This window comes from Tachypleus tridentatus, unplaced genomic scaffold (assembly GCF_004210375.1).
Source record: "Tachypleus tridentatus isolate NWPU-2018 unplaced genomic scaffold, ASM421037v1 Hic_cluster_2, whole genome shotgun sequence".
In the NCBI taxonomy this organism is placed as follows: domain Eukaryota; kingdom Metazoa; phylum Arthropoda; class Merostomata; order Xiphosura; family Limulidae; genus Tachypleus; species Tachypleus tridentatus.
In genome coordinates, this window is record NW_027467782.1 from 27,221,626 (window position 1) to 27,239,967 (window position 18,342).

Below are 18,342 nucleotides of genomic sequence, written 5' to 3' on the forward strand. Positions count from 1 at the left end.
AATTTCAGTTCACATGACCTGAGATTTCTGCAGTGCCTTGTTTTGATTACTATTATGGCAACAAGATAGCAAAGTTGTTTAGAGTTTTACTCTGAATGAAACTGCAAGTAATTTACAAAATTCCAATGCACAGTCATTTGAAGAGGATGAAGTAGGTAGTAATTATGAACCTTGTGAGCCTGATGATTCAAGAGGACTGGAGTGTAAATACTAGGTTTTTTTTCAAACTGCTTCATTCATGGCAGATACAATAACCCAGACACTGACAGTGCACTGGAATACTGGTATAAACTGACAGGTGGCTGATTGTTCGAGCTAAATGTATCAGTCCAACTAATATTTATTTTATTGCATAGCCTCAACTGGTTACAGGTTTGCTACAAGAGGCTGTTCCAGTTGGAATATTCAAACTGCTTATTGTGGAGGATTTTTTGAATAGGATGGTTGCTGAAAGGAATAAGTTTGCTGAACAGCTATTGGAATTGAACTTCCTGTTTTAATGCCTCTTTGACACAAGTAAGAAATAGGAGTCACTGTACATTATTGGCTTAGTGTATGAGATATAATTACTGTAGCAGTAAGTGTATGAAACCACGTTACACTGTGTACACTGTATTCACTAAAGGTTAAAATACCTGTGTTTGCACATATGATTGACACACAAGAACACCAAGAAGTAATGATTTATTGTTAAAGAAAATACACTTTAATTATACAGATGTGAAAAAACTAAACACTTAAGAGAAATTGTTTGATTGCTCTATATATTTAACATGCAGTTTTTGAGTTTTCTTCATAAATGCCTACTTTTATTTAATTTTAACTAACATGGCACAACATGTATAAGTTTTTATCTTGTAGGATTTGTGATGAGTACAAACACATTGTAGATAAAGCTTTAACCATTCCAAAAGCACTCAGGAGTTGATGAACTCTAAGGTAAGAAATGAAAATAATATTGACATTTATTACGTATGTTACATATTATACTTTATCTATTAGTCTACAACTAATTACGTTACATACATTACATATTACGATTTCAAATAACTAGACATTTTAATTTTAATTTAGAAGATAATTAAATGTCACAATGTATTAAATTTACAATATTTGCCAACAGGATTAATACACACAAGTTTCTTAACACAAACCAATTTTGACATACAAAAAAACAATACAATTTATAATAACAGTTATTAAAAATAATTATGAGAAATAATTATTTATATACTAAAATTTTACAAACTCACAAACAATATTCAGTCTTCTTTCTTGTCTGAAACTGGATATTTCATTAATAGTCCAGGCCCACAACGAATAAATTAGTTTTATGTTGATACACATGCATTTCATTTGAGAGGAATGCTAGCTAACTCTATTTGTGGTTAAAGTAAGCTGCAAAAAATTAATTTTTTTTTGTAACATAGTTGATGGTCGTTCTCAATTTTTTTAAGTACAGATATAATCATATACATGTGTATGTGTGTGTATTGTTTTCTTAAAGACAAATACACATAAAGATAGATATATACATGAAAAAAATCTAAAAGGACTATGTTTGAAATGATAGTGTAAAAGAAACGTGTTATACTAAGGAGTAATGTTTACTGTGTTTTAGAAAAACTTAAAGGTAATGTTTCACAAATGTAAAAAAAGGTTTGATAAAATATTTTATCAAATTAATTATATTCTAATAATTTTTCTTTGTTAAATATTACTTTTATTTTATGATAAACACTATATATACCTTTATATTTCATATACTATATATTTCAAATTGTGAAGTATTTTCACTTTTTTATTTTTCATTTTACAGAGAGTGGGAACACAAGTTGTTGATGTTAGAGAGATAATTGATGAGTGGTTAAAAGTTCAAGCTACATGGCTATATTTAGAGCCAATCTTTAGTTCCCCTGATATTATGGCTCAAATGCCAGAGGAGGGAAGGTATGCACTACAACTATTTTAATATTTCCTCAATGTTTTAGAATTTGTATAAGTAGTATTTTATTGCTTGTGTGAAGACAATTTATATATTATTGTTTTATCTCTGACTTTTTTATTCTCTTTATATACATATTTATGTATATAGCTTAGTATTTTAAACATCAAATATAATTATTAGTGCTTTGTGTAATTCAATTATCTTCTTATACTTATTAGTTGAAATAGAAAAATGTAGTTGTGATAAAAATAAAATGCAGTTATTAAAAACGTTCCATACAGGAAAGAAATACAAATAGAAAACATATTTTTATTTGTTTAAATCTATTGTTACGGGTAGCACCACCTTTTAAATAATTTTGTGGTACATTTAAACTTTAAATGTGTTCCAACATCTTAGATGTTTTTTTTAAATAATTGTTTGAATAATTACATCATCTTAATACTCTTATCATACAATACAGATGATTCACAACTGTAGACAAGAACTGGAGAGACACCATGAAAGCTGCTGTTTTAGACAGACATGTACTGGCAGTTCTCCAGGTTGAAAAAATTTAGAGAAACTAAAGAAATCCAGTGAGTTGTTGGAACTGATTCAAAAGGTAAAATTGCAGTCCTTTTGTTGAAACTGTTTAATCTCATTCAGAAGATAACTTTAGTATACTCAATGGCAGTTTTCACCTCTGGGATGTTCCCCATCATAAATTTAAAAAAGTATCTATAAAAATATTCAAGAAAACAAAATGGTCATAAATTTTCACTACCTAACTTAAATAAAGATATATACACATATAAATCAAATAAACAAAATAGGGAATTGTTTTTTTGATTTGTTTATATTTTATAACGTTAATATGTCCTGCTAAGCACTCAGCTGTTGTCACCTTCACTTCACCACTGATATATAATTTTTATAGAAGTCTGGCCAACTGTTAGGAATACCTCTCCTTACATTCACTTCATTGCTAACTTTTACTCCAACTTTCACACTTCACATCTCTAAGCAAATTGCTAACATAAATGCACATGCCACTCATGTGCTAGATGCCATTTGTGGACCACTCCACTTTTCATGTGTAATTGCTTAGTTTTATATTTTGCTTTCCACAACATTTCAGTTAATGACATAATTGTTTTGCTATTATCAATGTGTTTTAAGTAAAGTTTTGTGTATATTTTACTTTTAAAATCAACAAAGTGGATTGCATATTTCCAAATAAGCTCAGTAAATTCACATTATTATTGCACTTGTGTTTAATTAAACCATCATTTTCTGAACTGTATTATATTAACCCTGATAAATATTTTAGATAGATCACACTGTTCACAATAATACATTCATTAATATAAAATGTCTTACTTCTGAGACCATACCTACCTTCTCACACAGAAAGCAATCTTTCTTGTGCATCTGCCTGAGAGATTTGCATTCCACAATTCTTTAAACAACTTCAACCAACACTCACTAGATTTCTCATGATTTTCACCATTACATAATGATGTTATTATGTAATAAAAGCCCTCCACTAATATGAGCATGACATAATCTTCCTGTGCACTGAGATTTTCCACTGAGATTCTTCATTAATCTTCCTTAGCACTGTGTGTATTTGATGTATTTTGTTGTATTCATAACTTACAGAGGTTTGCAATCTAATAAAGGAACTTTGTTTTCTTTAGTTTATCAAACTATGAACTTTCAAGTTCATGCAACTTTGGCATCTGCTGAGATGAGGAATAACCTTGCAATTGTCAATTTCTTAATTTGGCTACTGAAAACATGTTAAACATAAATGGCATGATAGCCATTGTGCATAGGGTAGTAGGTTTTATTATGCAGCCATGAATTATTTCCCCTCATTTTGAGAAGGAATATGATGAGAAAGACAACTTTTACTGTTTGTCTCCCCCTTCTGGTTATGCTCTCTTGTCGTTGAGGAGAATTTTTAGACATCCTCATGCTATTTGGACCTTATCACTCTATCTCTCATTCCATTGTCTTACTATATTTCCCATTCTCTACATCACAACTCCCAACTTAAATAATTTTGATTCTTTTCTATCTTCTGAAAATTATGTTAATAATATTGCTTCCTTTATAGATCTACCCCATGTCAGTGATCTTATTTCTTGTCCTTGCTTTCTAATTCCTTTATCATGGCCTACAGTTAACTGAACTTCCTCCTTCTAGAGTCATAGACCTTGAAATCTTTTTTGCCTGTTTGGGAGCAAGCCCACTGAGGTCGATTTCACTCTCCAGTGCTTAGTTCTCTTGTCTTTGCTTAATACTACTTTCTGTGTTTTATTACCTTTCCTCTCTTCACTTCATGTAAGAGACAATTCATCGAGCCCTACTTGAATTTTCTGGCAATTCCTGTTCCCTTCTCCTTTCTGCCATAGACTGTACTACTACTCTTTCCCTGTTTACTTGTTTCATTATACTCCTCCCACTTCCTATATTTTTACCCCTTTTCCTATTTTATCCTTTTGCTCAATACTCTTCAGCCCAGTGTCAGACTTTCTGGATTCATCAATGACAATGGAGCAGATTCAGTTGTCATGGGGGCTGGTCTTTGTGATATGCACATCTTTGTTAACAACTATCTGCAGTTAGATGGGTCATACTTGTTAGTTTTCATGGACTGTCCTTTCAATTCTTCTCTCAGTTAATAGCTGGTTAACTTCACTTCTCTCTCAAATTACATCTATCTTCAATATCTGGAAGTCACTGTGCCAGATCTGTTGCACAAACAAGTCATAGAGAGGGTCTTACTTTCACCTGTTTGTGGTCCCCAATAAAACTGGGGACTGGAGGCTGGTAATCTACCTTTCCACTTTCATCTGCTAGGTGGTCATCCCTCATTTTGCATGGAAAATTTCTTTACTCTTTGTTGGTTCTTTTTCCTTGGACTTTGGATGAGCAAGAGTGACATCTCAGATATGTTTCTTCATATTCCCAATGCTGAGTCTTAAAAATATTTCAAATTTGTTTCTTGAAATCATTCCTTCCAGTTCAGCGATCCTTTTTTCTTTTAGCATTGCATTGACCTCCTATGTCTTTAACAGAACAGTCAAGGCTTTTGTGTACCATCTGAAAGAACTTGCTCTATGATTTTCATTATTACATGAATGATTGGCTTCTTCTGTCCCATTAACAGGAGAAGTCTTACCTTCATACTTTCCTTCTGTAGGAAACTGTCTTTGTAGGATGGCTTGCCAAGACTTCTAAATGCTTTCTTATCCCATCAAATACCTTGTTTTTCTGGGAGTATTTTTCAACTTCTTTCTCAGCTGGGCTGAATCTTACCCTGTCTATCTGCAAATGATGGAACATTCTCTCACTGGGATGTGAGTCTGTCCTACTCGTGTTGCCTGAGAGACTCTATTGTCTTTAGTAACTATAGCTTTCCTGAAACTGTTTATTCTACTGGGCCATGCTCATATCAACCATCTCTGAATGCCCTTGTGCAACCAGTGTAATGAATCACAGGAACCTTTGGGCCTACTGTTTCTCTTCTCACAGACATTTTTGAGTGGCTGTCTACCACTTCGATACCACTATAAATGTGCACCTACTTCCACCCAAATTTTTCTTATGCCTTTTTCACCAATATATTCTTACTAGGAAGAGAGGCATCTCTGAATGACAACCTTATGTTGAACACTCTGATCAAGGATGTATCTTGACTTCAGCTTAATGTACTCAAACTTTTGGCAGTACTTTGGGCAAGTTCCCATTTTCTACCCCTCCTGTTGGATCATTTAGTTATGGTTCACTCTTTAAACTTCACAGTCATATCTTATATCAAGTGTCAGAAAAGTATCAGATCCAGGACTCTTTGTTTTCAAACCCTATACCTTCTTTTTCGTGTGTCACTTCTCAATACATTTGCCTTATTGTCTGTCATGTACTATATGTTGTAAACCTCAATGTAGGCCATATATCTTGACCAGACTTTGTTCTGCCCCATGGAATAGTTTATTGACTTTGGGTTTTCAGATGAGCGAGCTCTCTCCTGGGAGTCTATGCATCTGTGCTTTTGCCACACCTCCATGATTTTATTATGGGCCCTTGTGGCACCTCTTTGACTGACTCATCACTGGTTTTCTTTTTTTGCCTTCTGTCTTGCTATTTCCCTCTTTTCCTTCCTCTCACACCTTCTTTCTTGCTGCAACATGTTGCTATTTGATTTCATACTTGGGATTTATCCAATCCATTACCTGTCAAACCAGCCATTCTTATATGGTGATCTTTTTCCTGTCTTATTCTTGTTGCTTATCTACCCTGTCTATCTACCAGTGTAATAGTGTTTTCATTCTGACCTATTCATCACCATCTTCATCCTGACTGTCTCATTGTTGGCTATCTCTCTTTTTTTACAATATTTTTCAACAAAGGGTTGGCTCTCTCTACCATTGTTGGTCATTAGGCTGCCTTGTCTACCACCCATTATCTTTCCTGATTTTGCAAGGTACTGTCTTCCCCAGTTCTATCCATATTTTTCCTCTCCTTCCATAGATATCCCTGCCCTGTTCCCTTGCTCAGTTTGGACCTTAATAATCGTGCATACTCTTACCCAGTTTCTCTGAGCCAATGGTCGCCTACTCCTGATATTAAATTTCCCTACAGTTCTATTTCCTCTTACTCCTTCCCTTAGGTCACCACCTCTCAGACTTCTATGCTTTGAACTCTTTCCATACCCTTTTCTATCCTCCATATCTTTTACTTTATCGTGTCTGGTCTCTTTTCTTTCTAAGACTTCAGCATTTGGGAAGGTGATTCCTCCTTCTCCCATACTTCCCTTCCATTTCACAACTCCATGCTCAATCTGACTTGTGTCTTCTGTCGCATTCTGTTTATGCTGTATCTTGCTACCTAGCCTACATCTCATAATTTCCTGGCTCCCTTCTTCACTTCTTTCTTCCCTGGGATTTTCTTCTTTGAGGGACTTATCACTATCTAAACTTACAGGCTTAGTTTGTCAACTGCTGTTGTTGGTCTACTTTTCATTGGATGTCAATACCTGCAGGCTGTTCCATATTTCTTCTCATCAAATCTCCCATCTCACCCATTCTTTTGCCTCTTGTTTTTGATGGCTACTTGATGACATTTTACAGACTGGCATGTGGACTACATCTTCCACTTTCATCACACACTATCTTCATCACCTGGCTGTCTCATCTCATGTGAGTTACTGCCTATTCCAGTCTGTTATCTTCCAATCTACTTACCATCCTTAGTCAGATGAATACATTTTCTCTATTTTACAGGATTCTGTAAAGTGGCTCACGGTGCCACTCAGAGTACTTTTATTTCTCAAAATTTTGCACAAGTAGTATCCCACAAGTATATCCATGTGAAGCTCCTGCTATTGGGTGTCACACTCCATGAGTTTCTTTGGGTGCTCTCTGAATGGAGCTGAAATAGGTAAATCTTGCACCAGTCCCTTCACTATATTAATGTGGGATTTTAGTTTTTGTGTGATTAAATGTATATCATCTTGAAAGTTACCATAGTGGTTAAAAAAGTCCAGATGAAAATGTATTTGTTATTGCAATAATAGCAACAATTTGACTTTGTAATAATTAATATAATTAATTTTTTGCATCATTCAAATCATTAAGTTATGAGACTAATTATATCACCTGTCAGCTGGAATTAATGTGTATATATACATATACACGCTCCCCCGCTAGTCCAGCAGTATGTCTCCGGATTTACACCGCTAACATCAGGGGTTCGATTCCACTCAGTGGGCCGAGAAATTGTCCTCCTGGTTGGGGGTTGTGCAGTAGGCTAACAATTGTTGTTGTTGTTGTTTTGAATTTCGCACAAAGTTACTTGAGGGTTATCTGTGCTAGTCGTCCCTAATTTAGCAGTGTAAGATTAGAGTGAAGGCAGCAAGTCATCACCACCCACCGCCCAGTCTTGGGTTACTCTGTTACCAACGGATAGTGGGATTGACCGTCACATTATAAAGCCCCACGGCTGAAAGGGCGAGCATGTTTGGCACGACGGGGATGCGAACCCGCGACCCTCAGATTACGAAGTCGCACGCTAACGCGCGCTTGGCCATGCCGGGCCGTAGGCTAACAACCTACTCACTAAAAAAACCAAGTCTGTTTTGAAACCGCAGAGTTTGCGGCCCTCTGTTCCTTACGGAATTTAGGGGCACTATTATTATTATTATATATACATACATATATGAGAAGCTTAACAAATAACAGTTTCGGGTATATATGTGATGTTTTGTTTTGATAAATTCGAGAATACAACGAAAAAAAAAGTCAGAATAGTTTGTTATGAGACATGTACACCGTGTTATATACATTGTCTGTTGATCAACAATGTAGTCAACAATTATACAAGAAAATACAATATTTTTACTATGTGTGACAAGAGAATATATTGTTCTTTTACCATAAAACACCAGCACTTTATTAAAGGGTGGTGATAATCTGAAATTTCATGGTTTAATGAGAGCCACAAACACAGGTCTAATGAGCCCTGTTGTAAAATCGAGGCTCAGACTAAAGGGAGCGGAGGGGGGTGATGTAGGGCACGTCTGGATTAGAGAGGCCCGAACCTGTTGTTAACTGTACACTAAACGTACACTATGGTCATCGGCTTCAGCTGCTAAGGCGAATAAGGTAAGGCGTTCGACAATAAAACCGGCTAAACATGCATAACAACATAGACATGCACAATATACACATTAGATTGATTCAGCTACAAGCAACAAATTGCTTACCAGATCTAAATAACAGGAGTTTATGATTGGGAGTGATATTTTCGAATTTCATGCTCTGTTCAGTCTGTTGTGATGAAAATGTTACTTAATCTTACACTACATTACAAGACGTAGGTAGATTCTGTGATAGTGCTTGCAAGCCTTGCATCTATACTTAGGCCTACTGACTGATACTTACAAACTATCACCTAAATCGAAAAGCTTAGAAGCACGCCTATATTAAAGATGTATATTTCGGCTACTGAAAAGCCTACGTCTAGGCCTAATTATGTATTTTAATTGGTAAGAACATGAGAATCACAAGAATAAACAATTTGTAAGCCTGTGATGCAATAAAACAATTCAACAGACCAAACTGTAGGGGGGGATGATTGTATGCACCATACCCCCACCTAAAATGAAGGAGGTGTATCCCACTCATCCACCCCAGGATCTACGCCCCTACTTTAGATGACTGGGTGAAAATCACTTGAATTTTACATGCGGAGAGAAAAATGGAGTTACCAGTTCTTATGTTGCTAGGACCCTGATGAGATGTTTGTTGGCATTATAAGCATAACATCAAAGCTTAAAGTGGTATGTTTTGTTTTTTTTATAGGAACTATAGAACAACTCTGCTGTCTCTAAACTATCTTCGGTCTACACCAAATATCTTACTCTCTTTCTTTTCCCTTTCATTCAAGTACAAGTGGTAAGATACAACACAAAGTAACAGTGAAACAAAGTGCATTGAACAGATGCATACAGGTTTTCAGTAAGGAGTCTAATTAGTATATCCACTGCTGTGAATAGTAGTTAACAACTGTTGGCTTCTTGGAAGGGTAAGGTTCAGTAGCCAGTGCAATAAATACTTACTGGATAGAGGAACTACATTTCTTTTCTTAAAATGTCATGTAAGAGTGGGATAAGAACAAAAGAAATGAACCCTTTCATTACAGAGTGTGTCTGTGTGACTTTGTTTATAATCATCAGTTTCCACACTGTAACTTTTAAAATGATATGTGTATCTTCACAAAATCTGACTAGCTTTCTGTAAATATTACAAGTTTTTTGTATACAAAAAATTCAAAGTTTTTGATCAAGTATTTCACTAAAATTAAGTTATCTTTTGAAATTCAAGAATTGTTCAAACTGGTCCACTTTCTCTTCCTCCTCTTCAAAAACTGCATTACAACAAACTTTAAGTGTTTTCAATCAATGGCAAGTAGTGTAGTGACTAAAATATAAGTTCAGTGTTATAAGATAGAATACACTGTTTAATGTAGGTGGTGGTAATTTATTTTGTGAGTTAATATTTCTTGACTGTTTTGTTTCACAGTAAGAAAGTTGAAAGCAGAAGGTTATTGAAAGTTGTGTAATTGATATTAAGGCTACAGAGATTTCTAGAATGCCTCAATACTCTGCAATACTTCCAGAGTAGGAAGTGAGCCAAAAGTAAAACCGAGGAAAAGAGACTTTCAGTCAGAGAGAAGTTAGAAAATGTGAAATGAATCATTTAAAATAGAGAAAAATAGTTTGGCTTGTCAACTGCATTTTAAACTAATTGAATTTGGCCAAAATGGATTTTTGTGAAGAAGAGAACCATACAGTATTTAGATCCAGTTGTGATACATATATTGTGAAGAATTTGTCATGTTTCACTTGTTTTGAACATATTTTAAAATAAGTGGAATGCATGCTGTTCATTTATTTTTGAATTTATCTCCAAAATGTGGCAAACACCCACTGTAAAAGAATCCTTAGTCCAACACACCAATTTAAATGATTATATATACTATTTAAAAGTAAGTTTCTAACTGGAATGAAATCAGAACATTGGAATAATTGTGGTTCTTTAAAAAGCTGTGGGAGTGGGTGTGCTTTTAGGTCTAATACACCAGTGTCCAAATGTATTTCATAGTCACCAAAACTGTTTAAAATGTGTTTACATTTTCACCATTTGGAAAAACTGCGTTTTTATAGTCACCAAAACTGTTTAAAATGTGTTAAAAGTTTTGCTATGTGACAAAAAAATTAACTGTGTTTTTACAGATGGGTAAAAAATACATAGTAATGTTTCCAATTATTTATTAATAGAATTAATTATACTGAAAAATAGGTGGTAGAAGTAAAGCACCAGTTCACCACAGGTCAATAGCTGTTTTGGCATGTGGCAAGTGGTGACCATGTTGAACACCATAGGTCTGAGAGATCTAGAGCAGGTGAAAAACAATACTCTTTTCTCTCTTCTCATGTCTGGTGGTAATGAATGTGTTTGATTGTCAAACATAATGAATCTAATAATTACATGTTCTTATTCTGTTTGAAAAGAAGAAAGTGGTGTTTGTGTTTATTATTTCCAAAACAAATCTGATTGATAAAATGTTTTAAAATGAATTTATTGCAAATAGAAACAGTTAACTGCTTTATAAGCTTTAATACTTTTAAAGACAAACATATTTATCAATGCATTTGATGCACAAGTAAAGCATTCACATGCTGAACTGGAAACAAGTGTTGATAAGTGGATATTTCTAGGCATCTGTTAAAAAAACCTTGCAAGAATTTTTTAAAATTATTTTCCTGATTCAGTAAAGTGAAACTTCAATTACTCAGGAGCCTCTTGTTGGGAAAGTTTTGTTTACGTATTTCGGCATACATGCTGTTTTGCCTATCTTCATGAAAAGTATTTAAAGGTTGTTTAATCAAATTATAGATGATAACAACCAGAGTAACCAAACAATAATAAAGCTGTATTGTACTTAATTTTACCCTTCTTTCATAAATCAACAAACATGGCAGTGGACTTGAAGTACTATTGACACCCACCTGGAAAATAGAATAACAACTGTTCTCAGTGTTCTGGAAATGAAACTAGTATTTATGTCTGAGAAAAGAAGGAAAATAGCTAAATTTTGTCTTGATTTGTTGAAAGTAGAATTAGTTGGTATACTGATACCATAAACCTCATTGCTATATCGTGTATATATATATATAAAACACAAATATCTGTCTTTCTCTTGTTACATTATCTTCACTGGACCAATCTTAACCAAACTGTGTGAAATGTTTTTAAAGAAGACCAAAAACAGCACTGCTTTCAATAGATGACTATCCTTCTTCATGAGAGTAAATGTGAAGATAATTTGGAAAAGGGGACATATTAATGTAGGGTTCGTAACTCCTCCACCCCCATTATTGCTGTTATTGAACACTTTAATAAAGTTAACATTAATTATATTTGTAGATGGTGTCTTGATCTTAAACTAAAAAGTAAGACACGTTTATAATTTTTTCTAATATGCATGCATACAGTGTGCCTAAAGCAGACAAACATTTAATATATACATCTCAGAGACTGTGCTGGGCTCTCTTTGGAGGAATTAAATGAACAAAGATGACTGCCTTTGTTACAATAATACATAAACTGAGATGAAGTTTCTATTTCAACAGCCACCATAAGGCTGGTATGAAAAGCTGTTGTTTGAGTTGTAATAATTTCTTACTTTGACCTATCTGTAAGACACTTCTGTAGCCATTGGTTTTCTATTAAATAATCATGTGAAACACTGCAGAAAGATGTGATGAGCTGGGTGTTGAAAGCAGGTAACAGAATGCACCCCTACTGACATTACAATTGATACTACCTCTTTCTACAGGGTCATAATAACCATTATACAGTCTAGTAAATGAATGTTCTAAATGAATTGTATGAAAATCAAGATTTTTCTAATTTATCATATCTTCCAGCCCCAGGTTTTGTTTAAGTTCATGTACAAATAAAGGACAGGTACCTCGGCTTGATAAATATGAAACATAAAATTTGGAGTTATTTTTATGATTCTAGCTCAGAACTTCTTACTAGGGCATGTGCTAGTTGACTTCTAGGTGTTGCTGTACCTAATATGAGTCATGACAGCTGGTACCTGCTGCTTCGTGGGATAGTTCACCTGGTATCAACTTGAGTGTGAATTTGTATCATTAATGGCACAAAAGTAATATGTTCTTCTGGATTATTGCCATCTAAGTTGATTGGCCAGCTACAAGGAGAACATAAATCATGTAATTAGTTTCTGTTTCGAAAGAATTGTGACCTGTAAAGTGCAGAATTTTTATCTAGGTATGTGTTGAGTCTGCAGTGCATTTTTTAATATTTTTTTCCTTTTGAGTCTGTTTTAATTTTCATTCCTCATGTCAATTTTATTTTGCAAAGTGGTAAACATCTGAACTAATTATAGATTATCAAAAAGTTAGAACTTGTGTTTGGTAAACCCCATGTTCTTTATAATGTAATATTTTCTCACACTAATCTTCCATCTCAATAAATCACCAAGTGTGTCAGTATGCAGGGTGTGGATTACATGAATGCCTCTATTTTTGTAAACTATAATAATTAATCACATCAGTACTTCCAAAGTTTATTTTTCATTGTATGGATCTCTGGTAAATCTGTTTTAAGTTTATTTTATATTGTCTTGACAGAACTAATGGGGGCATCTAGTCAACTGTGAAAGTATTATCAAAGTAGCCATTATTCTAAACCAAAACATATATGGTTAAGAATAGAATAGCTCTTCATCCCTACCATGCCTTGTATTGAGTGAATCATTACGGTCTGCATTTGAAAATAGATCTTTGTGGTCATCCATTGCACTGTTTCAAGTGTTGTTGTTCCTTCAGACTCTCCACTGTATTTTATGCCCTCACTTTTCTTCTAATGAAGATTGATAGCCCTCATTACATTCCAGTTTTCCCATAAGTACCACATCTTTCTTATCTGGGTGAAATGTATACCTGGCTCAGTCTCCCACATCAGTTTTCCAAATTTGACTTTCTTGTCTTCAGGTGTGTCCTCTGGATGGCTTTGGAGGATGCTTCTTTCCTTCCCTAAAACTGTTTCTTCCACCTATTCAATGTAAGATTCTTGCTATATGTTGATATGACATAATGCACTGTATTGGAAGTTGTAATTCACCTAAACTGTAAATGTATTTCTGGAAGGTTCTTACCAAATTTCACACTTCCCATCTTACCTTTTCATTAAAACCTGATGCTTCCAGATTCTAAGAGAACTTAAAGTGATATCTGGTAGAATTGAACAGAGGAAGTCATAAGCGTAATGAGAATACCTTGCACTATTACTGATGGAGGGTTGTCACATGATAATTTTAATGAATAATTTGCAATCAAGAGGAGGCAGTAACTCAGGACATGCTTGAAAACAAGTTTCACAAATAGATGCCAGCATTGAATGAGAATATCTATTGATGTAAAAGGATTGTTTGTTTGTTTTATAATTTCGTGAAAGCTACATGAGGTCTATCTCCACTAGCCATCCTTAATTTAGCAGTGTAAGACTAGAGGGAAGACAGCTAGTCATCACCACTCGCTGCCAACTCTTGGGCTACTTCTCTACCAATGAATGTTGGGATTGACCGTAACATTAGAAGTCCCCTACAGCCAAAGGGTGAGCATGTTTGGTGTGATGGGGATTGGAACTAGCAACTTTCAAATTACGAGTTGAGGGTCTTAACTGCCTGGTTATTTCAGACCTGTGTAAAAGGAGATAAGTACTTATTGGAATTACATTTTTGTACAAAAAATTATAAATATCACAACAATTTTATAGAATACGTGATGTAGATTAAAAATAAGTATGCAGATTAATCAGTCTGTAGAATGGTATTCTTGAAGTATTGAAAATATGATTCAATTTATAAAATTTAGTAATTTTAAATATTAAAAACATCTAATACTTTTATGACCTGCCAAGGAAAGAAAAAAAAAATGTAGTGTTGGTAATTTGATTCATCCAAAAACAGCTTACATCAATAAGGGTTTGTATTCAGTTGTAATTATTTCAGTCCCAGTAAAAATAGTTGCATAACTCAGTGTTAAAATGTGTAACTGAATAACTGTACATTTTGATTTAAAGGGAGATTCGACAAATTCTGAAGAGTTAAAATAACAGTTTTAGAAATATATTATTTCCAAGGAACTTTCAAAGTGTGATCACAGTAATGGTTACAAGGTTTATAGATCAAAATAATCCATTGTGTTATTAATATTGTAAGGATTAAAACCATACATTTACTAAAATAGATTAATTTCTGCATATAATCTAAGCAGAACTGTTGTATTACATATTCAAAACTAACATCATATTATTAGGACATTGCGAATGTTACAGCTACATACACTTCTAAAAGGTTATTAATATAACTTGGAGAAATGGTGCTTACTTGTGTGAATATAATACACCACTTACTTAGTAAAATTCATATAATTAAATAGTAATTGTGCACAATTTTCTAACTGCTGCATAATAAACTTACAAGGAAAGTATACAGTTTTATCACCTCACAAAAATATAAGACTAGAAACATATTAATCCATTACTTTTAAAAGGTACAATAATTTTATAAATAGCATGTGGTAATATGTTTCACATTACAAATTATTAGTATACATAATGAATAATGGACTATTTTTAAAAGGGTCGATGGTAAGTCTGAAAACGTCTCGTGGTCGTCGTTTTTCGAAGATTGTTTTTTCTTTGTAGGAGTAAAAATGTTGAGAACACGAGACAGTAATAGAAGATTCTGTCGAACACAGCATCAGTTCCATATCTGTGATGAGACTCTCTCGATAATGAGTGTCGAAATCTTCAAAAGTCGCTAACAGGTTGTTTGTCTGTCTTAGTTCTCCAGGCTATCTTGGAAATACATATCTAGGTTTCAACATGCTTGTTTGGAAGAAATCAGTTGATGTTTAAAAGTGCGTTTGTGATGATTGAGTTTTCATTATATCCTTCTTTGTATGGAGTGTCTGTGTAAATTTGTCTATTGACTTAAATAGCTTCTCGACTTGTGTATTCTGCATGAACATGTCTTTGAAATTTGTTTCTAGTTGTGGATGCTTTTTTGGTAAGAATGGCTTGGATGAAGGTGGCGGATGTCCAATGTTTCGGGGCCCAGCATGGCCAGGTGGTTAAAGCGCTCGAATCGTAATCTGAGACTTGCGGGTTCGAATACCCGTCGCACCAAACATGCTCGCCATTTTAGTCGTGGGAGCGTTATAATGTCACGGTCAATCACACTATTTGTTGATAAAAGAGTAGCCCAAGAGTTGGTGGTGATGACTAGCTGTCTTCCTTTTAGTTTTACACTGCTAAATTAGGGACGGCTAGAACAAATAGCCCTCGTGTAGCTGTGCATGAAATTCAAAAACCAAACAAAAACCAATATTTCCTTGAAGTTTACTATTCTTCTGGCGCTGCATGGCCAGGTGGTTAAGGCGCTTAACTTGTAATGCGAGGATCGCGGGTTCGAATTTCCGTCTCACCAAACATGCTCGCCCTTTCAGCCGTAGGGCCATTATAGTGTCTCGATCAAACCCACAATTCGTTGGTAAAAGAGTAGCCCAAGAGTTGGCGGTCAGTGGTCATAACAAGCTGCCTTCCTTCTATTCTTACATTGCTAAATTAGGGACGGCTAATACAGTTAGCCCTCGTGTAAATGTGCGCGAAATTCGAAAAAGAAAACAAAAACCAATATTTCGTTGAAGTTTTCTATTTTTCTACCTAAAAGTTAAAGCTTAACGTCAAGGCCACTTATTAACGAGTGTTTTATATCTTGAATATTATGAAGTGTTTGTTTATTATGATTTATATGTTTATTGTAGAGCATATTCAGCGGGGGTATCAACCGTGTTGAAAATCGATACACTTATCTCTGTCCCACTATGGATCTTTTTATAAAGTGAATGGAGTAAGTTGTTTGTTTGTTGTTAAACGCAATGTTTCGTGAAGGGCTATTTGTATGCTGTCGAAGGTTTTTAAAATTCGAATTTTACTTTATATGTGCTATCAGAATTGTTATCACTTGCAGCATTGAAATCAATAAAAGATACATTCTACTTAAGTTGTTTACTTTTGTTGTGTTTGAGAAACGAGCTTTTGCTGAAAAGGTGCTAAGTGTCTTAGTTTTGTTTCTCTTTACACGTCCCTCCCAGTGCCACAGTCTGTAAACTCGCACCGCTACAAACCGGGTTTAGATACCCATCGTGTAGCTTTGTGTTTAATTCCAAACAAGCAAGCAATTAAATCTTTAGACGTAATATGTGAAAAAACAAAAGTAATTTATCACGTGACTGACTGGACAGTGGTCAGCGTTCTGGACTGTGAATCGGAGGTCTTACATGTTGCCTTAAAATCGCGCCTCGCACTTTGGGTCTGTGTCAAAAGAGCGACATTGAAATTACATTATTAGAGTGGCTCAAGGGCTGGATGTCAGCGCTGTTGTAGCCACTTTAAAATTAGGGACTACTAACCCAGATAGCCCTTGTAAATATCCGAAACAAACAAAATTATTTCTCTTAGTGGCCGTTCCCTACATAGCTTTGACCCTCACTGAGCTGAGACTCCGTCGCCTTTTGACTATGAGATTTCACTGACCCCTATGCCCTTGGGTTAAGTCTTGATGGGAGATCAATCGCTTGTACTTGTCGGGTTTTAAAAGACTTTCATAAAAGCAGTCTTCACGTGTCAACTTGTTTAGATAGTTTTCAATAGCGTCTGTTTGTACAAGTGTGCACGAAATATTTCTATTACCTAAATTACTGAGACAAAACTAGTACAGTTTAACTGTTGTCTCCTGGCGACATATATTTCATAATAGTTTTACTTTTATGAGACTTTTTTATTTGTTTTAAGTTCAAATTCCTTTGGTAACAAGTTTCTCCAGTATAGCTGTTTACATGTAACACCAATCAAATATTACTTTGTTACTATATGGTTACAAGTCTTATTTTACATTGTAGATTATTAGTAGCGTGTTAACAGTAGTCAGGATTTTTGAGATTGGAAGAAATATTTTTACCCTGGCATTGATTACGTAAAACAAACCGTAAAAGGTTATAACATAATTGTTTAAAATTAATGGATTAAAATCAGTCAAGCATGTCTTCATTCGTTGAATTGATTAAAATCAATCAAGCATGTCTTCATTCGTTGAATTTCTTTTTTATTTTTGTTGTACTTTGGTCTCTCTAAGTGTTTCGGTCTCGTTCAGGCCAGTCGAGAGGTTGTACAAAGTAAACATGGGCAGCGATTATGTCTTGACTGTACTTTTCAGGTACTACTTTTGTTATCTTGGTTAAAATCTTACACCTAGCTCCTGTCAGTACACTTTCTAAAGGATGGCATGTGTGAGGTTGTACAAAATGAGTTGAAGTAGTCATTAGGTCTTAAATGTGTTACCTGTACTTTTCAGGTACTAATTTTGTTATCTTGGGTTAAGAATCGTACACTTAGCTCCTGTCAGTAAAGTTTTAAAGATAGCATCAAAGGGCTGAAACTGGTAAAGCAACCAAAGAAAGCTTGTTTCACCATCAAACTTGATGCTTCGCGTGAAGGGCCCTTTAAAAGAAATCCAAAATACTTCCGCAGCCCCGTGGGTCTTCAAAGCCGGTATTTCCAGGTCGACAGCGGTTATATGAATGCCGTAGGTGAATTTCGTTTGATCGTCAGTTCATCGTTGTACAAACGGTTTCTTTAACGACACTATAATAAACAAGAAAAGTAACTGATTTCACTCCCAGGTTTTAGGCAGAAATATATAATTGCTCAATATGATAAAATTAGTTGGACAAACGGTTGTGC

General features: G+C 34.7%; 2 protein-coding genes across 14 annotated transcripts in view; both read left to right on the plus strand.

Moving 5' to 3' along the window:
* LOC143242462 (dynein axonemal heavy chain 7-like) overlaps positions 1 to 18,342 on the plus strand; it is a 141,916-nt gene that overhangs the window by 110,124 nt on the left and 13,450 nt on the right. The gene's annotated exons all lie outside the window — the stretch shown is intronic.
* Positions 1 to 18,342, plus strand: part of LOC143242465 (uncharacterized) — a 52,054-nt gene that overhangs the window by 24,395 nt on the left and 9,317 nt on the right. For 7 of the 13 annotated variants that reach the window (XR_013022772.1, XR_013022771.1, XR_013022777.1 and 4 more), the window contains 5 exons: positions 357 to 516; positions 1,820 to 1,950; positions 2,412 to 2,552; positions 9,301 to 14,148; positions 16,365 to 16,450. Coding sequence is in view for 1 of the 13 variants with exons in the window: in XM_076485880.1 (XP_076341995.1) it covers positions 373 to 439 (67 nt within the window). In the remaining 12 variants the exon portion in view is untranslated. Of the gene's footprint in view, positions 1 to 8; positions 1,448 to 1,819; positions 1,951 to 2,411; positions 2,553 to 9,300; positions 14,149 to 16,364; positions 16,451 to 18,342 lie in introns of those variants that run through there. The other 6 variants (XR_013022768.1, XR_013022773.1, XR_013022769.1 and 3 more) reach the window with 5 other exon arrangements.